Source organism: Rattus norvegicus, chromosome X (genome assembly GCF_036323735.1).
Source record: "Rattus norvegicus strain BN/NHsdMcwi chromosome X, GRCr8, whole genome shotgun sequence".
Lineage (NCBI taxonomy): Eukaryota > Metazoa > Chordata > Mammalia > Rodentia > Muridae > Rattus > Rattus norvegicus.
Window position 1 is genome coordinate 3,772,685 of NC_086039.1, and position 22,690 is coordinate 3,795,374.

At 45.9% G+C, this 22,690-nt stretch overlaps 2 protein-coding genes across 5 annotated transcripts in view; one reads left to right on the forward strand and one right to left on the reverse strand.

The window, feature by feature from the left end:
* Positions 1–8,256, forward strand: part of Syn1 (synapsin I) — a 55,196-nt gene extending 46,940 nt beyond the window's left edge. Inside the window, exons 6-13 of one of the 2 annotated variants that reach the window (NM_019133.2) lie at positions 2,557–2,619; positions 3,478–3,620; positions 3,703–3,777; positions 3,872–3,974; positions 5,026–5,166; positions 5,482–5,569; positions 5,667–6,258; positions 7,164–8,256. In NM_019133.2, the coding sequence (NP_062006.1) occupies positions 2,557–2,619; positions 3,478–3,620; positions 3,703–3,777; positions 3,872–3,974; positions 5,026–5,166; positions 5,482–5,569; positions 5,667–6,258; positions 7,164–7,299 (1,341 nt within the window). In that variant the 3' untranslated portion in view covers positions 7,300–8,256. The remainder of the gene's footprint in view (positions 1–2,556; positions 2,620–3,477; positions 3,621–3,702; positions 3,778–3,871; positions 3,975–5,025; positions 5,167–5,481; positions 5,570–5,666; positions 6,259–7,163) is intronic. The other variant, NM_001110782.2, reaches the window with a different exon arrangement.
* Positions 8,248–22,690, reverse strand: part of Araf (A-Raf proto-oncogene, serine/threonine kinase) — a 64,988-nt gene continuing 50,545 nt past the window's right edge. Inside the window, exons 1-16 of one of the 3 annotated variants that reach the window (NM_022532.2) lie at positions 19,878–19,927; positions 18,422–18,577; positions 18,154–18,257; positions 17,047–17,149; positions 16,803–16,957; positions 16,587–16,685; positions 15,145–15,286; positions 15,019–15,046; positions 14,788–14,927; positions 14,489–14,691; positions 11,004–11,180; positions 10,868–10,914; positions 10,265–10,383; positions 9,904–10,035; positions 8,956–9,090; positions 8,248–8,790 (exon numbers count right to left, since the gene is read on the reverse strand). In NM_022532.2, the coding sequence (NP_071977.1) occupies positions 8,656–8,790; positions 8,956–9,090; positions 9,904–10,035; positions 10,265–10,383; positions 10,868–10,914; positions 11,004–11,180; positions 14,489–14,691; positions 14,788–14,927; positions 15,019–15,046; positions 15,145–15,286; positions 16,587–16,685; positions 16,803–16,957; positions 17,047–17,149; positions 18,154–18,257; positions 18,422–18,517 (1,815 nt within the window). In that variant the 5' untranslated portion in view covers positions 18,518–18,577; positions 19,878–19,927 and the 3' untranslated portion in view covers positions 8,248–8,655. Of the gene's footprint in view, positions 8,791–8,955; positions 9,091–9,903; positions 10,036–10,264; positions 10,384–10,867; positions 10,915–11,003; positions 11,181–14,488; positions 14,692–14,787; positions 14,928–15,018; positions 15,047–15,144; positions 15,287–15,711; positions 16,686–16,802; positions 16,958–17,046; positions 17,150–18,153; positions 18,258–18,421; positions 18,578–19,877; positions 19,928–22,690 lie in introns of those variants that run through there. The other 2 variants (XM_039100021.2, NM_001033663.2) reach the window with 2 other exon arrangements.

The window sequence follows — 22,690 nt, forward strand, 5'->3', positions numbered from 1 at the left end:
GGCTCAAACTTACCATGCCACCAGGCATGGTGGCAGCAAGCACCTTTATCTGCTGGGCCAAATTGCCAGCCCAGGAATTTTGTTTGTTTGTTTGTTTGCTATTGTCCTCCTTGTTCCTTAATGTTACTTAATGAAGAGGTGTTAATAACAACAATAATAGTAACCAATACTTTGAAGATTCAGGTTTACTATATGTGTATACTAAGATTTTCTTTTCTCTGAAGTAATTGACTTATTCTTCCCAATGTATCCGTGAGGTATGATTCATACTTTCACTATTTAGTGAGTAAACAGAGACAGAAAGGAGTCAAATGGCCTGTCCAGGAAGGATAGTGAAGAAATTACTGTAGTGGTGGGAGAAGGTACAAAGAAAAGGAGAAAGGGAAGGAAACCAAAATTTTCAACCATCTGATTGTGAAAGTGAGGAGTGAGAATGTGGATGAGACAGGGGGCTGAGTAAATAAGCGGCGGGAATGAGGAGACGTAAGGACAGGGAAAGTCCTGCCTCGCCTCTTCTATGACTCTGCTTATGACGACAGCTCTGTAACTATGAAACCTGAGTCAGCACAGTTTTGCCAACTGTTTATATTGAGGATTCAGATTACTATACAGGTTTGAAATGGAGTGGGGTGAACATCACAGAGGAGTGTTGGGCCTGTGACTATCTACCAAACTGGATAGGTGTAAGTTTCCCAGAGTGATCTGCTGTCATGTGCAAATACCTGATGATATCCACAGAGTATTACATGTTTGATCTTAATTATTCCCTTTGTACAGATCAGGAAACTGAGACCCAGAAAGACAGTAACTACCTGGGATTTTGTATGGCCTTAGGAAGAAGAAAGGCCAAGATAGTAGGCTACAGCTCCCCAAGAAATCCCATGTAACTACCTTTATGCACATGTGACAGGCACACACTTACATGCACCCACAGTGTTCAAGTTCATGAACAGAGGAAGCAAAGCAGGTTTGTGAAAAGGATCCACAAAGCTCAGCAGATAGGAAAAGGTATTCTTGTATTCTTGTGTATGCACAGCTGTGTGTAGTGTATCTGTGCTTCTGGGGGTGGCATATGTCCCTTGGTGTGCTCCATGTTCCTTCCTGAAAGCCAGGTGTGTGCCTGAGTATGCTGCTTCTGAAAGTGGAAGGTTGTTGTAAGTGTAACTATGCCTGTCTCAAGCTTCTCTGTGTGATAAGTAGATGCCTGAGTGGAAGTTTCTCCCTACACACACACACACACACACACACACACACACACACACACACACACACACACACACATATATGGGCATTGTTTCCTTGACCTACTACCTGGATGACACCTTTACAACCATCCCTCTTACTAAAATGATGCAACTCAGTCCTCTGCCTCCCTACGACACCACTCATTTGGGAAATGAGAAAGTAGGAGATTGTAGAGAGAGGGAGAGACCTAAAGGTCAATCAGTCACCCTTAGAGTACGGGGCTTCCTGTGCTTGTTGGGAACTGCCAACCCAGTGCCCCTGTCAGGAGGAGGCAAGGGGCTCTGTATTTGCACATGGGGTATGGTGGGGCTAGAGTTCCCATACCCTTTGCCTAGCCTGGGGCACAGGAAGACTTAACCCATCTTTGCTTAACACATACTTGCCTGAATCCATGCCCAGGAGTATTATCTGTGTATCTGATTTTCTGTGTGTTTGTATTGCAGATATGGGAAAAATACATTGAATGTCTAGAAATTTTTTTCATGGACCTAGAAATGTGATGAGGTCTGAGTTACAGAGATTTGGTTATGTGAATGCATTCACATTCTGTATGTTGTATTGATCCTTCTGTTTGCTGTGGGCATGCCAGTGAGTGCTGCATATGTCCATTTACTGTGTGCCTCTAGAGTTGTGTGTGTGTGTATACTGCATGAGTGGCTCTGTTATATATCCTTCTGTTGTATTGGTGAGAGCAAGTCGAGGTAGCCTATGTGTGTGCTCCAAGACACTTAGGAGTGTGGAGTACATGCTGCTTTAGGAGTATAGGCTGCTCTCCTCTGCTAAGAGCTGGCAGAATGATCACACGAGATGATCTCTCTGAAGCCCCAGAACTAAATGTGATTTAAGTTTCTGGTTGCCTTTCTCGGTGGATATGGACTTCTCAATAGATGTGGACACCTCTGGCTTTGAATGAAGTTCTGAAGGTGTGTGTGTACAGAAAGATGAAGCTTCCATGTAAAGTGTGACTGAAGGTCTCATTGCTGCATGCTAACTACCACACCTTCACACACACACACTAACTCCAAAATCTATTCATTATCAAAATAAAGTTTCTCTATTTTGTAAAGTTTTCTCATCTTCATCTAAGGCCTCGCCTGGAAAAGCAGATATGGAAGGCCTAGGGCTTAGAGAGTGGACTGTCAGGCAAGGCTGTGCTTTCAGTTCTAGACTCAAAGCTGCTATTGACTGTTCTGCCTGCCTTTGACCAACCTTTTTCTGTGGAAAAAAATGGCTCACATTCTGTGGGTCATCAACTCTTAGAGGTCAGCACTACTGCTCTGACCATGCCTTTTCTGCCTTCATTTTTACCAGCTCAGCAGCACAACATACCCTGTAGTTGTGAAGATGGGCCACGCACACTCTGGGATGGGCAAGGTAAGTGCCAGCAGGACATCCATGCATGTTTGTATAGTGCATGTCCTTGGCATTGTATGTAATTAGATGTGCATCTGTGTATTCAAACATAACAAGAATTCTGTTTGATGATGCACTCTGGGATGTCTTCATCTAATTGGATTTTGTATTTTCATATTTAGCTGCTTTTTTTCCCACCCATATATTTCCCTTGCAATCAGCCAATTTTGTATGTCCTGTTACTGTGCTAGTGTACCAAGCATATGGCTGTATTATATATATGTATATATGTATATATATATATATGTGTGTGTGTGTGTGTGTGCATGCGCACACGTGTGTATGTGTTTAAGCATGGCTCTATGATGAACACACATCATCTTTTATGTTCCAGGCGCTTGGGGTCCAGTATGCTTTCCATCCAGCTGATTTTGTCTGTGTGTATGTAGCAAGCAAATTTGTAATTTGTAAGTTTGAGTGTGTCTCAGCTTCTGAGCTTGTATATTATGTGTACAACTGAATTCTTGTGTCTATGTGTGCCCTATGTATAGGTTTTTATAGCTCTATTGAAATGTAATTCCACCTTTCATTCTACTCCCATTTAAAGTGGATAATTTGAGTTGAGGATGTAGCACAGTGGTAGAGTGTTTGCATAGCATGTGAACTATGTTTGGTCCCCAGCACTGAAAAAAAAAAGTGGTTTTTAACATATTCAGAGTTGAGTACAAGCAATTTTGTTTGTGTGCACATATATGAAACAGGTTACCCATAATTATGCATGTTTGGGTACCTTGGCATATCTACTTTGTATTTGTCTACACATCCCTCCAGATATATTCAGTCCTCACTACTGCCTTCATCCCATGTCTATACCCATAGGTCAAGGTAGACAACCAACATGACTTCCAGGATATTGCAAGTGTTGTGGCACTGACTAAGACATATGCCACTGCTGAGCCCTTCATTGATGCTAAATACGATGTGCGTGTCCAGAAGATTGGGCAGAACTACAAGGCCTACATGTGAGTGGACAGAGGCCTTGGGGGAAGGGGGTAACCTCATGCATCTCAGGCCCCACTAATTCTCTCCTCCCTTCCCCACTAGGAGGACATCAGTGTCAGGGAACTGGAAGACCAATACAGGCTCTGCTATGCTTGAGCAGATTGCTATGTCTGACAGGTGAGACACATAATTGAGGAGTGGGAGGAGGAAGGGTGGAGTAGAATCATCTGAACAGAGCAATGACAAGCTGTGCTGCCCCTTGTCTTGGCAGGTACAAGTTGTGGGTAGACACGTGCTCAGAGATTTTTGGGGGACTTGACATCTGCGCAGTGGAAGCACTGCATGGCAAGGACGGAAGGGATCACATTATTGAGGTGGGAACACCCAGGGGTTGATGGGTACAGAGGGAAGAATGGCTGCATGGAAACCACAAACTGAACTGGAAAGCATTTTGTGACTCAAAAGTCCTCCAGGAAGGGTGGTGGAAACTGTAAAGTACTATGTGAGCTGGGACATCCTAAGGAAATGGCAATGGTAAAAACTTGGACATCCTTGGTGAATGGCAACACTTACTAAGATATAAAGTGCTTTGTGAATAGAGCTATCTTGGTAAATGGTAAAGCACTTAATTAACCTTGAAAGTGTCCTAGAAACCACAGCGAAGCACTCTGTAAAAGACAAAGTGCCCAGTAAAAGCTAGGACTTGGCAGTACATATTGTATGCATTGTGGGTCATGCAGTTTGATATTCTGATTCAGTTCCATAAAACAGCCATGAACAAGATGGAAGATTAGTGCAACTGTGTATAAGGATATATTGTATGTGTTCATGTCTATAACTTTTAAGTACACTGAGTTTAAATTTCCTATCTTTTGCACATATAAATGAAATCTTTTATCTCCTAACAACGAAAGACATCAAAGGCTGGGTGCAGTGAGAAACAGTAGTCCCAGCCCTTGGAAGACTGATGAAGAGTTTGAGGGTAGCCTAAACTATGGTATATGCCTGTAATCCTAGCAACTTGGGAGGGTGAGGCAGGATCATGCCTATGATTTCAGGGCTAGACTGGTGGGTTTTAGGCTTGCCTGTGTGGTTGTAGTTCTGCTTCCTTTTTTAAAAAAAGAAGAAGAAAAATATATAGAACATCTCTTAGCTCATGAGCCCTAGAAAAACACGGAGCAGGCCAGATTTGCCCCATGGACCCTGATGGCAGAGCCAGATCTAACATTCCACTCCCAAAGCTGTCCAGAGCCTTGGAACTGGCCGGCTTTCCTTACAGTGTACAATCAGTGCCCCTTAGAAAGCAGACAAAGCTCTCTTCTTTGCAGTCACCATGCTTTTGCCAAGTGAAAGTGTGCTGTTGACACTGTGACCTCACATGCACTTTCTGCCTCCCCCAATACTGGATCCCTTTTCCTCCCACAGGTGGTGGGCTCCTCCATGCCACTCATTGGGGATCACCAGGATGAAGACAAGCAGCTCATCGTGGAACTTGTGGTCAACAAGATGACTCAGGCTCTGCCTCGGCAGCGGGATGCTTCCCCTGGCAGGGGTTCCCACAGCCAGGTCAGGCCCTTGGTCTTGAGCCAGTGGAAAGGAGGCCAACCCTTGATCAAGCTGATGCCATCAAGGTGTTATCTATCAGTGGAATATTAGTGTCACCTTTATGCACACGTGACATTAATAAATCACTGCTACCTTGCCATCCTTAAGAACCTCCTGACCAAGTATGGGGTGAGAGGCCTCATAGTCCCATATCCCCTCAACTGGCCACAAATAGGGCAACACCCAGCACACAGGGAATCCATGTCATTTTGATTGGCTGTTGCTCCCGCTCTCTGGTAACTATTTTTAATCTCTTGTATTCCACTTTTCGGCTAGACTCCATCCCCAGGAGCCCTGCCCTTGGGCCGCCAGACCTCCCAGCAGCCTGCAGGACCTCCTGCTCAACAACGACCCCCACCCCAGGGTAAATGAGGGCAGGCCTCCTGGGTTCCTTCCATCCCAAGCAACCTCAGCTGTTTGCTCACTCTCTCTCACTTGCTGTTCTTTTCTTCTGTTCCTAGGAGGCCCTCCACAACCAGGCCCAGGACCTCAGCGCCAGGGACCCCCGCTGCAACAGCGCCCACCCCCACAAGGCCAGCAACATCTTTCTGGCCTTGGACCCCCAGCTGGCAGCCCTCTGCCCCAGCGCCTACCAAGTCCCACAGCAGCACCTCAGCAGTCCGCCTCTCAGGCCACACCAATGACCCAGGGTCAAGGCCGCCAGTCACGGCCAGTGGCAGGAGGCCCCGGAGCACCTCCAGCAGCCCGCCCGCCGGCCTCCCCATCTCCACAGCGTCAGGCAGGGCCCCCACAGGCTACCCGTCAGGCATCTATCTCTGGTCCAGCTCCACCGAAGGTCTCAGGAGCCTCACCCGGAGGGCAGCAGCGCCAAGGCCCTCCCCAGAAACCCCCAGGCCCTGCTGGTCCCATTCGTCAGGCCAGCCAGGCAGGTCCCGGACCTCGCACTGGGCCACCCACCACACAGCAGCCCCGGCCCAGCGGCCCAGGTCCTGCTGGACGTCCCACCAAACCACAGCTGGCTCAGAAACCCAGCCAGGATGTGCCACCACCCATCATTGCTGCTGCCGGGGGACCCCCGCACCCCCAGCTCAAGTAAGGGGACCTCTATGGAGGCCTTGGTCTTTGCTGCTCACAGTAGGGCATCCCCAAATCCCAAAGAAAACCAGATCTCATTTGCCTGAGAACTGTGCCAGAATAGGCCAAACCCCTTTTGTCTCAATCCCAGCAGTTGAGGGGAGAATCCCAGCATCCCCACTTCCAGTTCAGGTTCCTCCCCTACAGGCCCTGGGAAAATCCCGCTTCCAGAGCTTTGGTCCATCCCAGTAGCCTGACTGGTCCACTTCCAGTACCTCCCTGCCCATCTGCTTTCTCATTATCACCCTCCTCCCTGACATCATGAACTCCCTCAGGCCAATTTGTAGCCTTCCATCAAATTCACTCTTCAGCCTTTCCTCAAACCTTCCCTACTAGTCTAGATTCCTATCTGGCCCATTCCCAGATCCTCCTGCCACTTTGAATTCTCCCAGATCTTCACACCACCCTTTCTGCTTCTCCTTGTCCATTCTATCCCCCTAGCCCTTAGCTCAAAAGTTTTCCCTGTCCCCCACCCCATCTGCTCTCCGTCAAACTGGCTTACCTCGGACTAGACTTGTCCCTAGCCAGGCCCCTCCAAGACTCCTTACCTTTGGACTGGAAACCCCCTTTCATCCTCCATATCAAAGTGGCCTAGAATTGGGCCAAGGAATCTTCCCATTAAACCACACTTATCTTATACCTCACCCTCTCAGCTGACCCAACATCCTCCCTGGTCTCAGCTTCATCACCCTTGAGAATCCATCAGGGTTCAGGGCCATGCTTGGGGGTGGGAAGATCACAGGCACAGCCTCAGGATCAGAGGGGCAGGGCTGGGGCTGGGCCTAGGGTAACATTGTGTTTCTCTCCCTTCCTCCCCTTCCTCTTCCCCCTTCCTCCCATGCCTCCACCTTGTCTCTCTCTAGCAAATCCCAGTCTCTGACCAATGCCTTCAACCTTCCAGAGCCAGCCCCGCCCAGGCCCAGCCTTAGCCAGGATGAGGTGAAAGCTGAGACCATCCGCAGCCTGAGGAAGTCTTTCGCCAGCCTCTTCTCCGACTGACACCCTACTCTGAGAACCCCTAAACCCCTAGACAACCCTCTCTGGGTCCTGAGTCCATTTCTCACCTTTGGAATCTCCAAATCCCTTGAGAACCCCTCTCTCCTGGTTCTACATCCCACTTCTCATTCCTCAAGATGTCCCTTGAGAAACGTGGTCCTAAATCCAGTTCTCACATTGGGAATCCCCAAGTCCATTTAGAATCCTGTTCCCAGTCACCTCCAGATCTGTTTTAGAATCTCCAAATTCCTGAAGACCTCTACTTCTGATATCTCTAAAGGGTGATTTCCTCCCTGGAAGTTCCTGAATGGCAGAACCTGTTTCTGACCTAATACATCCTCTCCTGGAGCTCTGGAATTCCTGGAAAACCCTATTCTACTCTTGGTCCTGAATCTCTCCAGCACACCTTGCTCCTAATCAGAAGTTTCAAATTCCAAAAGAAGCCCCTATCCTTAAATCTCTTCCTAGATTATCTCTCTGGAGAGCCACCTCTTCAAATGCCACCTACTATCCACCAACCAGTCCCTCAAGGACTTCCTTTCACCTCTTCCCTCAACCCCATTCAACATACTGGAAGTTCCTTCCACTTCTAGGACCCCTAAGTTCCTTCCTCCAGAAACCTCCTCCCCAATCTCCTGCCTCTGACAGCTGTCTTTAAATATGCAAACTCTACCCATCCTCTCAGAATCCTTTGCACAAGGGAGGCCTAAGGTCTCCCACCACTCCCCCACCTTTGCCAATGTTTGTGTCTGTGACTGACTTGGCCTCCTTTTGTGCCATGCTAGGCATATGTGGTCCTCATTCGTGCTGCCTGTGGTAATGTGTACAGTGGCGCTGTTTGTGTGGTCCGCATCTTCCTCCAACCTCCACTCCTTGCCTGGACTTGCCCCACCCCTCAGTGGCTCTGAACCCCAAGAGAAGAGTCGGGAAGCAAAATAAACAAGCAAAGGCCCAGCAGAATTCTGTGCTTCTTGGTAAAGAGGAGAGTCCTTGAATAGTGGGGGGAGACAAAGGGAAACTCCCAAATCCGCATGGGGTGCTGGGAACCCCATAATTCAGTGAAGACATGTCAGGCGAAAACTTTATAAAGAGGTTCCGAGTGGAATCTTTGCACTGAATCCCAGCCATTGGAGGTAAAACAGCTCTCCAAATTAGAACTATCCCCAAAGCCAAGAGGAGACCAAATTATGGAGGAAGCAGGGGACCTCAGTTTTTGGAGTCCCCCAAATTTCCCAGGGTGTGGGATAGGGAATCCTGAGGCAGTATCAGGGCACAGACAGAACAATGATTGGCTGGTAGGAAGGGGGTGCCTTGGCATGGTAAGCTGAAAATGGCTCCCTAGTGGGCTGGGAGTGGAGTCTAAGGCACAAGGCGGGCTGCGCTGAGAAGGCAGGCAGGCAACTCATCAGCCTGGGTACGGTGCAAGGAGGGTTCGGAGGCACTCCGCTCAATCTTGGGGAGTGACCGCTGCAGCAGCTCGATCGTGGCCAGAATCTGGGAGCAGGTGGAGATGAAGAGGGGTGTCCAGAGTCCCAGAGATACTCCAACATCCCCAACCCCCAGCGTTCAACATGGCTCACATTCAACATATGACTCTATCTGTGTATCCTCCTCTGTCTCACAGTACATCTCCCCATCCAACCCTCCTACCCAGCCCACCTGGGGAAATAGAGGCCGCTCCTCCCGCTGGAACTTGAGGCAGTCAGTCAGCAAGCGCCTCATGGCTTTGGGGCAATTACTGAAGATTTTGCTGAGGTCCGGAGACAGATAGCCACGACCCACCATAAAGATGATCTGGGGGGAGGGGAATGGGTTGATTTTGGGTTTGGGCTGGGAACTCTGAATCTTAAAAGATATGGAAAGTTAATTTTTGAGGACTAAAGGTGTCTAATACTAAGGCCCGGAGGAGTCTAGGTTCCTAAGTACCTGGTGGGTTTTTCTGCTGATAAAAGAGAAGGATTTAAATTCAGTGTGTCAAAGATTGTAGGTGTGTATGGCCCAGAACAATAGGAGTCCGGAGTTATTAAAGGGTATAAGCCCGGAAAACACTGATTCAGGGAAATGCAGAATACTGCTTCTTGGGGGAAATTCCCATTTCATTGGGGGAAACAGAAGTAGGGGTCTGGGGCATAAATAAGTGTATGTACACTGTGCAGTACTCAAAGCTCAAATACTTGATATCTGGAGCTGGCATCCAAAAGCAGGGAAAGTTCTAAATCTTAAATTTGGAGAATTTTGAGAATCTAAGACCTAGAGTGCTACGAATTCTAGGACCCCAAATTCGGGATGACTATGGGTATTTAAGAAGTACAAAGTTGGACAGGTGGGATATTTTCAGCATCCACAGTAGAACACTAAATATTGAAGGGTTCAGGGGTCATCTGAAGGGTTTGGGGGTCTAGGGGCATCCTGAATATAGCGAGTCGAAGAAATCTGGATTTTAAGGGTTCTGGCACAGGGGTTTGTGGATGTGTGAGGAGGATAGGAGTTAGTATAAGACAGAATTAAAAGACAGATTCTAGGACTCTTCATCCAGAAAAATCCTGTACAAATGAGGGGACCTGGAGTGTGAAACCCTGGGAACTGAAGGTAAGTTATGAGGCTCACCTGGTCACGGCTGCCAATGTGGCTGTAGGGCAGTGAGCCGGTCATAAGCTCATAGAGCACAACACCATAGGCATAGACATCCGACTGGAAGCTGTAGGGGTTCGGGTCCTGCATTCGGATCACCTCAGCTGCCTTCGGTAGGCCAGACAGGGCAGGGAGACCATGAGGGTCAAAAAATGACTAGCCCACAGTACTAGATCCTGAGAGTTACACTGAGGACAACTCAGTGCCACCCACTAGAGGTGAAATGTTGGCAGTCCAGATACCCCCACCTGGCACAGGCATCCCTACTTTGCCTGGCATGCCCCAATCCAAAAGTCCACATCTCCCATTGGTCCCCATCTAGCCTGGCCCAACTTACCATCCACAGCACAGACCCTGAGGGCTGCTCTAAGGGCTGGGCCCCACTCCATCGTGTCTTCACTGTGGCCAGGCCGAAGTCACCAATCTTGACTGTGAGCCCCTCATGTAGGAAGATATCCAGCAGGGTCAAGGGCCATTACAAGGAATCCCAATAGCTATGCCTCATACATACCCTGACTGGATGATTCTCAGAACCCCTGTGCTAGTGGGTCATGTCTCTTGCCAGAAGTCACCCCCATTTCATTCTAACTATCCAACTGATGGGACCCCACTTGGTTCCATTGTGACCCAAGACCAACAAGTCCCATGGATGACACCTAAATCTGTCATGCCTTGGACACTGACCATGAGCTCCCTGTAATGTCATCTAGAACTACTAGATCTCACCTAACCAGGGCACCCAACAGTATGTGAACCATCTGACCCCTAAACAAAGGTCCTTCATTTAAAGGGTCCTTCACCAGGTATAGCTCTGTTACCTGACAAGAAACCACAGGCCCTTCCCTTTTCACCTCCCCAAACTTACCCCCCAAAATCATCCCTTTAAACTATCACTCTGATTAATACCCACCCCCAATGCCAGTCAGGGACAGGTAGATACTGTTGGACTTTAGGTCTCGGTGAATGATGTTCTTGGCGTGGAGGTAGCTGTGGAGATGGAAGTGGGTAGTGAATTATCTGGAGACTATTTCAGCTCTCCCTCCCACCTCCCCAACTCTCTAAGATATAAGGCTCACTCCATGCCCTGGGCAGTCTGCCGGGCCACATCAATGAGCTGGACCATGTCAAAGCGCGTGTCAGCCACATGTAGGTGGTGGTAGAGGCTGGAACCCTCACACCACTGTGTGATGATGGCAAACCCTGGCCGAGTCATGAAACCCATAAACAGCAAAATGTTGACATGTCGTGTCTTCCTGTAGGCAGGGAGGATAGGTTTGAGGAAGGGGTCAGGAAATAGAACAAGTGTCATGTGTTTACTCAGCAACAGGAAAAACAATGTCAGCTACCTTCCCTATCATTCATTTTACCTTGTCTTTAAGGGTGCTCAGGGCCAGAATGTTGTCAGATCCCAATCTGTGAGACTTGATGGGCTGCTGGAAGCTGAGTAGCGGTGGCTGTCCTGACCTTCCTCAACAAAATTCTATTTTATTTTATTATTTTCTTCTGTTTTTGAAACAGGGTCTCATGCTGTATACCAAGCTGGCCCGGAGCTCATTAAGTAGCCTGGGCAGGCCTCAAACTCTCAGTGATCCTTCTAACCCAACCTCCCAAGCACTGGGATCATGGGCATGGGCCACCACACTTGGCAGTGGCTATTTTACAGATGACAAAGTACAAAGCCAACCTTCTTCATCAATACTGATAAAGACAAGGTCAAGCCATGGAGACATGTGTGACATGGGAGTGTGATAGTTTACTAATCACTTGAAGAGACTTAGAGGTAAAGAGTCTGGACACAGGAACCAGGGCCAAACCTTTACCAGTTACAACCTTGGAGAGAACTTCTAACCGCTTTGGTCCTCTTGTTCCCAAACCATACAACTATCATCATTACAGCAGCTGCTTTATGAGGATGTTACAAAGGGTGAAGCTGAACAAACAGTAAACACTCTGAAACTTCCAGTTTGTTTCTGGTTACCTGGGTCTACCTCATGGAAACTGTCATGTACAGAAACCTCTTTAATATAGTTTATGAGAAAACCACATTCTTTCATATGAGTATTAACCACAGTTTGAATACACAAAAGCAAACAGGGATGATACTTAGATCACAGAAGACAACAAAACACCAGGACATTCCCATCTCATTTTGATACTTGAGATAGAACATAGGCTAAGCATATGCTCTACCACTGAGATTATACACAAGGATTAGTTTTGGTTTTTGAAACAGAGTTCATGTATCACAAACTGGCTTCAAATTCCTGATCCTCATGCCTCAGACTGCCAAGTTCTAAGAGTACAGACATGTACTACCACACTGCTACACAGATGCAAAAAAAAATTTTTGAGACTAGGTTTCATCATATAACCCAGATCATTTGAACAATCTGTGTATTTGTGAGTGTGAAAATATACATGTATGTGTTAGTACAAGTATATGCAGATTTAAGTGAAGTCCAGAGGTCAACCTAGGATATTGTTTCCAGGAGCTACTGGCTTTGTTTATATATTTACTTATCTTAGCAACTGTTCTGAGGCAGAGATTTTTCACTCAGACCTAGGGCATGCCAATTAGTCTAGACTGGCTGGCTGACAAGCCCCTGGAATCTTCCTATCTGTGTTTCTCCAGTGCTGAGCTTGTAAGCCTGTGCTGCCATACCCAGCCTTTTACATGGGTGCTAGAGAGCAAACTCAGGTCTTCATGTTTGCATGGTTAAGTATTTTATTACATTATCATAGCGGCTCTGGTTTCAAACTTTTGGTCCTTCTGCCTCAGCCTCCCAAGTACTGAGATTATAGGCATGTACCATCATTCTCAGCATAGGGATTCCTCTGTGTGTGTGTGTGTGTGTGTGTGTGTGTGTGTGTGTGAGAGAGAGAGAGAGAGAGAGAGAGAGAGAGAGAGAGAGAGGTGGGGGAAGGGGAGGAAGACAGACAGTGGGGGGGAGGGGAGGAAGAGAGGAAGACAGACAGACTTAATGTACAGGTGTGCATGTGCATCTGTGCACACAAATGGAGACCAGAGGTCAATGTCAGGTGTATCCTTTAATCACACTCTGCATTGTTTTGTATGTGGCACACATACATGATTGTGTGTTCACCTGTGCATCTGCATGGATAGAGAGAGACCAGAGGTTGATATTGGGTATCTATCTCCCTTGACTGCATTCCACCTCATTTTGAGACCAAATCTCTAACTAAACCTAGACCTCAACAATTACCTAGACTGGCTAAGCCCCAGTGATCCACTCTTGTCTCTGCCTTCCCAGTGCTAGGATTACAGGTATGCACCACTGCACCCAGCTTTTTACTTTTTATGTAGGTGCTGGGAATCCAAACTCAAGTACTTACATGGCAAGCACTTTACTGATGGAGCTATCTTCCCATCAAATATGAAGATTCCTTTGCATATATTTATCTGTGTATATAGAGCATGTTTGCCATAGTGTACATGTGGAGAACAGAGGACAACTTTCAGGAGTCAGTTCTCTCCTGCTACCATATAGGTCCCGAGGACTGAATGGATCCAGGTTGTCAGGCTTGGTGCTGAGCTACCTCAGCAGCATAAAGATTCTTTTTTTTTTCCACAAGAAAAGGGGTTTATTGGGGGAAAGCAAGGAAGAGAAGAAGAAACAGGTGATGAAGGAGGAGGAAGAGGAGAACGAGAAGAAAAAGAAGGGGCAAGATTCTTAATAGTAGGAAGCCAGTAGATAAAATAAAGAGTGCAATTTATTGCATACTCAAATCATCAAACTTTACAGAGATGAGCTGAGAATAAGTTCTCTTATTGTGGCATCCATTGTGTTTATCTGATAGAGGGAAGAAGCCCATGTATGTATCCTCAGATTGTCAGAAATTATACCTTCCGGATGACAGGGAGTATAGTTCAGTGGTAGAACATATGTTTAGTATGGTAAAGCCCTAGGTTACTTTTACACACACACACACACACACACACACACACACACACACACACACACCCTATACAGCCTTGCTTATATAAAATAAAAGCACAAAGTACTATGCTACATAATAACTGTAGTGGCTAAAAGGCTGCCACCCTGGTTTTCTCAGTGTGAATGAATATAGTGTTGATTATACCTTAATTATAGCAATTATAATAACTACACAACTGGACTGTAGAATATGATTATAATTAATATTGTTCTTTGCATCAAACAAACTATAATTAACAAGCCTACAACACAATAAATATAATAGTGATTCAGCAAAAGGAAAAGGACAGATGTGAGCCCTCCTGGAGCTGGAATTACATAACATCTTCATGTGTTAAATAATCATGACAATGGCCTATGGCTAGACTTGTTCACAGCCAGCCAATAGCAATGTCAATCCAAAGAAACATCATCATCGTCCTCATCATCAGCCTATTGCTCAGAGGGAAAGAGTCATCTCTTAGAGAGAAATTGAGCCTAAATCTGCTTCCAACATGGCACAAATATAGTAGACACCCAGGAAATACCCCAGCATGGCTTTTTCCCAAACACTAAATGCTGCCTGCCACCATCTGTCCCACTTACACACATAGTGACCTCACCTGAGCACCTGCATCTCATTCTTGAAGGCCTGGGCCTGCTCAGCGGTAGGTTGGGCCACCTTGAGCACTTTCACAGCTACATCGCCATGCCAACGCCCCCGAAACACAGTGCCAAAAGAGCCTGTCCCGATCCTCTTCAACAGCTGTACCTCACTGGGTGGCACCTCCCAGTAATAGCCTGAGTCCCGGTACCCCAGGTTCTTCTGTAGGCCAGATGGGTGGCATCAGAGGGGCCTACCCACAACCCTCAGTTATAGTACTCAGGCTGTGGTGGCCCCCAAGGATTTCCTATGGCATACCACTTTTTTCTTTTCATCTGCCAAGGACTTCCGTTCCCGCTGTTCTGCAGGTAACTTGGAATGTGGGGACTTCCTCCCTGAAGACACACTAGCTGGGCTAGGGCTACCCCGAGGAGCTCCATCACCACCTCTACCAGCAGCTGTGGTTGTACAGAATGCTGTGAGTGGAGGCAAGTGGGGCAGTGGGGCAGAGAGAGCTCAGGGTGCAGAAAGGGGTAGGGATTCTCTCACCATCGGTGCTGAAGCTCTGAGCAGTAAACTGGAAGGAGGTGGGAGCAGAAGTTAAAGTGAGGATATGGCAATAGTAATGGCTAAGCAATGCTCCATGCTCCCCACTGTCACCTCCTTGACACCCACCTGCATGAGGCTGGAGTCCATGGGAGCTGTGGTGCTGACCATGTGGACGTTAGGAGTAGATGTGGAGCGGATGCGCTGCAGTGGGGGATTGGCAGGGGCAGGGAAGGAGAAGTGCTCCTGGTCACGTTGCTGGGTAAAGGGACTAATAGAGAAAAAGCTGTAAAATTGCTGCAGAAGGAACTAGAAAGCAAAGAAAGCCCAACTCCACCACCCTGAATGTGCGTTTAGCTCATAAACAGTACATGTCTGTTGATCATACCAGTAATCATCTGCTCAAGAAACATTTACTGAGTGCCTCCTGTGTGCCAGATTCAACTCTAAACAGAGGAGATCAAACTGTGGATACCACAAATAAAAAGCTCTTGCCCTTGTAGTTATTTTTAGCAGAGGTAGAAGAATTAAAAAAAAACCATATATAATGTGCCTGTTAGTGATAGGCACAAAAAGAGGAAAATAAACTGAAGTAAGGAGGTAGAAAGTGTCCCTGGGGGATCAGGAGTGGGTTCTCAGAAAGGGCGACATAGGGGGAAAGGTCTAAAGAAGGAACAATGAAGGACAAAGATAGTTGGAGAAAGGGTAAGATATGACTTTTTATTACATATCATAATGACATGTATTTTTCAAATATATTATTTATTTTATAATAATGAGCATTACCTATATTAAAATGGCAACGTTTTCAATACACATATTATCATATTATGTAATACACATTACACACAACATATAAAGATTATACATATATCACGATACAAAAAAACTTTTTTACTGTTTTAAGACAGTCTCATGTAGCCCAGGCTGGCCTTGAACTTGCTACTTAGTGGAGGGTAGCCTTGAACTATTGATCGTCTTGCCTCCACCTCCCATGAATTATACCTTACAGAAAAACATTCTTCTGTTACTTTCACCATTCTGAGATTAAATTCACAGGTAAATCAACACAATACACTCAAAACTACAAATAATAATACGTTAACCTTACTTTTTATATATTATGTAAAACTATATGCTATCATATCCAACATAAGTGAAATAAAAGTTCTTTCTGATACAGCAACATTTATTTCAAAGAGAAAAGACTGGGGTGTGGTTATACTGGAAGAAATGAACAAACTAGACGTTTTTATATATACACTTGTAATTAATATGAATCGTTATTCACTCTACATCAGATCTTGTTTTAAGCATTGCAAATATCTCAACTCTTAATCCTCTTCAGAACCCACTATGAAAAAGTCTCATCCCCTCTTCCCAGATGAAAAGAATGAAACCTGGAGTGACCAGGTGCCTTACCAATGATCCCACAGTCCCATGCCCTTATTCAATACTTGTAGGTACTCAATAGTATTTATCACGTAAACAAATAAACGAAACTATAATCTGTCAGGGTCCTCCAATCCTTCTTTCACTGGCCCCTGGCCTTTCATCTACGACATCCCTACCTGGGACCCTGGGGGGTTAGCAGCTCATTCACAGAGAGATTTGAGGGAACCTCCTGCTGCCTGGAGCCTCCAGACAAATCCTGGATGCTGTGGTAGAACCTTGAGGACATAAAGGTGTAAAACAAGAAGGCTGTGAGTATAGGCTGTCTGACTGTAAGCCCCTGTACTTGGGCTTCTGACCTCCCCATCCCTCAAGCCACCCCAGGCTGGGCTCACTGTCGGCGGTTGGTACTCATGTCAACGCAGACCGTGGGGACCTTGGAGGAACAATGCTGGTGGAACTTGTAGCCACAGGTTTGGCAGCGAAAGCCGTGGAACAGAAACTTAAGGCAGAAGTCACAGAAGGCCAAACTGAAGAATGTCTTCCGTACCTGCAGCCACAAAGCAGGGAAGTGCAGGCCTGACTGAGGGCCCTCTCTGTCCACACTGTGGCCTCCCCCACCATCCCCATTAGACTTACAAAATTGTGCATGGTCAGTGGCACATCTTCCAGGACCTCCACAATGAGCTCCTCGCCATCCAGAGGTGCAATGGCTGTGTCCCAGGCAGTGACTGTCTTTCTTCTGCAAGAAGTATGGAAGAGAATGAGAGTGATGGTGGACTGGGGCCATAGTAGACAGGGAAGTTCCAAAAGTTCCTCTCAGTCCACTCCACGAACTATTTTCTCACATGTTTAATTCTCACTAAGTTAGTCACATTTGGGCTGGAGAGATGGCTCAGCAGTTAAGAATACTTGCTTCTCGGGCTGGAGAGATGGCTCAGTGTTTAAGAACACTGACTGCTCTTCCAGAGGTCCTGAGTGCAATTCCCAGCAACCACATGGTGGCTCACAGCCATCTGAAATGGGATCCGATCCCCTCTTCTGGTGTGTCTGAAGACAGCTACAGTGTACTCATATACATAAAATAAATAAATCTTTTTTAAAAAAAGAATATTTGCTTCTCTTTCAGAGGACCTGGGTTCAGTTCCCAGCACTCACATGGTAACTCACAACCATCCATGAATAACTCCTGTGGGATCTTGAACCTTCTTCTGGCCTCTATAGGCATGAGGAACATACACAGTACATATACATGCAGTTAAATCACTCATACACATAAAAAGGGTAAAATTTCAAATAAAAAATAAAGTTAATCACTATTCTTACTGCCAATTTATAGACAAAAGAAACTGGCTCGAGCCATTAGGTGAACTGCCCAAGCACTAGAGTCACAGGTATACCCACCACTCCCAGATCTAATCCATGATCCTAACCATGCAGTAAGAGGCAAAGGAAACTATATCTCAGGAGTAGTAAGCTAGCACCAGAGAAGGGAGCTGATGAGACACTGAAACAGGTAAATTGTGAAAGAACAAAACAGATAAACTCTGGAAGGTGACAGATTGAGGACTTGAGGGCTAAGTGGATAGTGAATTGCAGACCTTCCAAAGGTCAATGAAGGGAAACAGAAGATGTCACCTGGGTTACCTCAAATAGTGGAAGACTTCAAGACAAACAAGGAGGAATGACACTGAAGAAGGGAGGTATGTAGGGACACAGTGGATGGCATGGGGTTTCCATACTTACCCTTTGATGAGTCTGTAGACCACACAGCAGTCCTGATTGAGACCCCGCACCTTGAGGGCCTTGTCCAAAGAGTCATAGACACTCATGCCATCCCGGACAGTCACCTGTGTGTGTACAGAGGTTGGGGGTCTTCAGTACCCAACAGTTACCCTAGCCAATTATTCCTTCCCTCTGCAGTAGCCATTACCCTACCCCTTATCACCCTTCTGATCCCAGACTACAACTAGGACCATCTGGAACCCCTGCCAATACTGTCTGAGTGACTCACCACTGTGCGTTGCTTGTTAGGCAGGTACACTTTGACAGTGCCAACTGCCCGAGATGGCTCAGCCCCACTAGCAGGAGGGCCTCGTGGTGGTTCCATGTTGTCTAAGGATTTTTTCAAGATGGGCTGAGGTAGGACTGGGCAGGTGCCATAGGCCTCCTAGCAGAGGGCAAAGGAAAAATTCAGAGGTCTAGTAATGACAGCCTGAAAGCAGAGTGGTAGAGGACATATAAAATTCCATCTCTAAGCTCCCAAGGCTCCCTGAATCCCAGTTTTTATGAAATAGTGCAATGACACTAACCCTTTTCTGCTGAGAATCTCCTATTGCTTATCTCACAGTCGAGCACCAAGGTCTGAGACGCACTGCAGTGAGCAGACAGTGCACACTGTTCTAGACGGTGCAGAGCACAAGACTCTTCTAGAGACTAATGGGGAAGTCAGTATGTACTGCATTGAGGACTGCAGGTCTCAGGTACACAATGGCAATGAACAGGCTGTCTTAGCTTGAGAGAATGGGTGATCAGACACTATAAGGAAAGGAGTCACAGATGGGGGACAGGAAAATGGAGGATCATCAGACCTTGTCTTAGATGGAGGAAATGAAGACTGTATCAATGACCTTAAAAGGCACTATGGCCATTCCAAAGCACTGAGCTGTAAGGCTGATGGTAGAATCAAAGGTACTGTCTGATAGCTAATAGAGGTCAACAGACTCTGTGATAAGTTCACAGAGGTTCACCAAACACTAAAGAGACGTAATAGGATTCACTACGGACTGTGAAAAATAGCTGGATAACAGACCATATCATATACTAAATCAAATGCAGTGGCAATGATGGCTCATCAGAAAACACTATCATGAGGAAAAAGAAGACGATGGTATCCAGGGGAGGAAAATGGAGGTAAGGTTGGGGAGAGGGTTTCCAAAGACTGTTCCTGATAATTACTGTGGGGTCAACAGATTACTGGTGTAAACGCACTAAGAAATCATGGAAAGAGATTGGGGTGAACTAGGGATAATGGGGTGATTTCCCTAAGTGGCGTAGAATATTAAGGACAATAAGAAACCATGGGAGAGAGCTGCATCTCCTGGGCGTTGTGAGGAAACGTCATCAGACATTTTAAGGATTAAGAGTTCACCTTGGAATTTTGCACCCAAGCCCCAGACCCCAGACCCAATTTGGCTCGATCCCGCCCTCCCCAAAGGCCTCAAGCTCTGTGCAGGCGGACTGCCATTCGCAGCAAGCAAAACCACCACTGCAGCCTGCAGGCCGACTCCTCCATCCACTCCCACGGTCGATGACGACGGTCTCGCCCGGGTCAAACCACTCCTTTGGTTCCAAGCGGGAGAACGCTGAGATTCAGATGGAAGCATCGTGGAGCTGAGCTTTTGGTTCGGATTTCATACCCGGGTCCCGCAGCTGCTCCAAAGCCCGAACCCTACCGGGCCTGCCCTCACCTGTCACACCGCTACCGCCACCACCGCCTCCATCTTGGGCTTGTCTTCTTGTTTCCTCTCAGTCCACCGCCACCGTACCTTGGCTTTCTGCTATTGGCTCTCCAGGACTCGTCCCTCCATTTTTATTGGATTAAGATCATGCCCATCAAGACTAGACCAGCGGAATGTGGGTCGTGTTCCGGATTAGGAGGGGTGGGCTCAAATGGCAGTCTCTAGGGCAAATTCGCTTGTCCTGATTGGCGCGCAGGCGCAGTCAGGGGCAACAACTGCGTGTTAAGGACTTTAACCCTTATAGTGCCACACAATAAAGAAGCTTGTCCTTTTTTGGTGTGAGTGTTGGAGGCACTACTCCATTTCAGTTTTGTATTTTCTGGTCATTTGAGATTGATCTTAAAGGTTTAAGAATATGAGCAAGAGAAACACTTAAATACACTTTGGCCAGTACTGTAAAGCATATTTTAAAGGACTCTTCATATATCTTACTTAGTTTGATGGTATTTAAAACAGGGTGGACTCAGACTAAATGACGTTAGGTATTTACCAGCTCTAGGAGACTGTAGTCATAACGTTTGCTAATTAGCGGATCCATGCTGAAGGTCTGACTGTAGGGAAGGAGGCTTGCCCAGGAAAGGGGTTGAGAAATTTGTAAAACAGACCACAGCTGGCTAGGTGAAGAAGGGAGTGTTGTTCTGGAATGCAATACTGTGGCAGCCATTTGTGACATATTTTAGAATGAATATAATTCTTAAATTGAACTTACCCAGGCATCAGAATAAGAAAAGGCATACCCGCGCGGGCGCGCGCACGCGCGCGCGCACACACACACACACACACACACACACACACACACACACACACGTACGTACATATGTATGTACCTACATTCTTTTCCTTGGATTTTCTCTGTCCATTTGAGATACATGTAAATCCTCCTTAAAAGCTTAGTCTGGCTCTAGGGTTGTAGCTCATTAGGAGAATGAACCACAAAGCCCTGAGTTAAATTCCCAGCAATTCCCAAGACTATGGTGGTCTCTTGCCAGTTTTACAACCACAGAAATTTTTCGTTAAAAGTCTTAAAATCATCACTTTCAAATATACCAACACCCCTATCTCCCTGTCTGATGTGAACTTCCTCTATGTGTCCAGCTCAAAGTTATTACTTCTTTTTCATAAGATATGAGTCTTGGTTTTCCTTTGGATAAAGTTAACAGATGGCCACCCTGACTACTAGATGAATTTAAGAGAAAATCTGTGTCCCAAATGGTGCTGTCACGTTTTCTTACTTCAAAACAAGCTAGTGGTTATTTTGAGAACCTGTTTGTGCTGGGTTGAGTCTGTTGGTTCTATAAAAAAAGATAAGAGTTCTTTCTTTAAATTCTCTGCAAAAACAGAACAAGAAATAATTTGAATATCAATCATACAGTCCAACAACATCATTTCTAAGTGTTTACTCTAGAGAAATGAAAACATGGTATGCTGGTAAATGTTAACAACCAGCTTTTCAGGAAGAAAACAGTTGTAATTTGCAACATTTGGTAGTTGTGGTATAAAGATTCCTACAGTGGCTATTTCAAACTACCAATATGACATCACTGAACCAGAGCTAAGAGAAGCCCCAAATTGACTGTGGTGAGCTAACCACAGCATGTTATATATTCACACTAAAACATATATGTACATATTCAGATGATCTTTATTCATATTAGCAAAAGTAAAAACTAAAAAAAAAAAAACAAACTAGAAACAGTCTTGGTATCCAACAAAAGAATTGACCATGAACTATGACAGTGATCACATAATAGAATGCCATTCAACAATCACAACTATAGAACAGCATAGATGAATTTCCTAGACCTAAGTTTAAAAGAAAACCCAGACACAAAGGGTAATCCTACAGTTTTCAATGGAATGCTAAGCCAGGAAAAAACAGTCTACAGTGAAAGAAATCAAACTAGTTGTCATTTGGGGGAAGAGTAGAGAGGACATTACAATGGTGTGGATGTGGTCTATCCTTGTCAAAATTCATGGTGGAATTTTGGTTATAATGCATGGATACTAATAGGTGGGACCATTCAGAGGGATTGACATCTTTCGTGCAAGACTAGATTAGTTCTTGCAGCAGTGGATTAGTTCATGCTCTTCAAAATGAGTTATTGGGTGCTAGGGAGATGGCTCAAGTTGGTAAAATAAGTGTTTCATAAGCATGAGGTAAGTACTCAGGTACTTCCCACATAAAAATAAACCAAGTGTGTAATCACAGTGAGAGGAGGAAACACCAAGAACCCTGAGACTGGCAGCCAGCAAGTCTAGCTGAATCAATGAGCTCCAAGACAATGAAGAGGCTCTGTCTGAACAAACAAGGTGAAGTCTATCTAGCAGGATGATTCAGTGGTTACAGGTGCTTGTGCTGCAGACCAGATAACCTAAGCTTGATCACTGGAACCCACAAAAAGATAGAAAGAAAAACTGACTCCACAAAGGTGTCTTTTAACCACATATATACTATAGCACTTGTGTACCGCCATCATGCATGCACAAAATAATAATAGTAGTAATAATCATAGTAAACAAAGTTGATGGCACCTGAAGAAGGGTACTGGTTGACCTCTTGTTTTTATATACATGTACACATATATACAGCTGGACACTCATGAACTCACATGTATAAAAGATAATGGTGGATTCTAATATACATGTTTGTGTGGGTATATGCACATGTGTATGCAAGTTCATGTGCATGTATGTGTGGAAGCCAGAGATTGGCCTGGGATGTCTCAACTCGTCTCCACTGTAGTTTTTGGACAGTTTCTCTC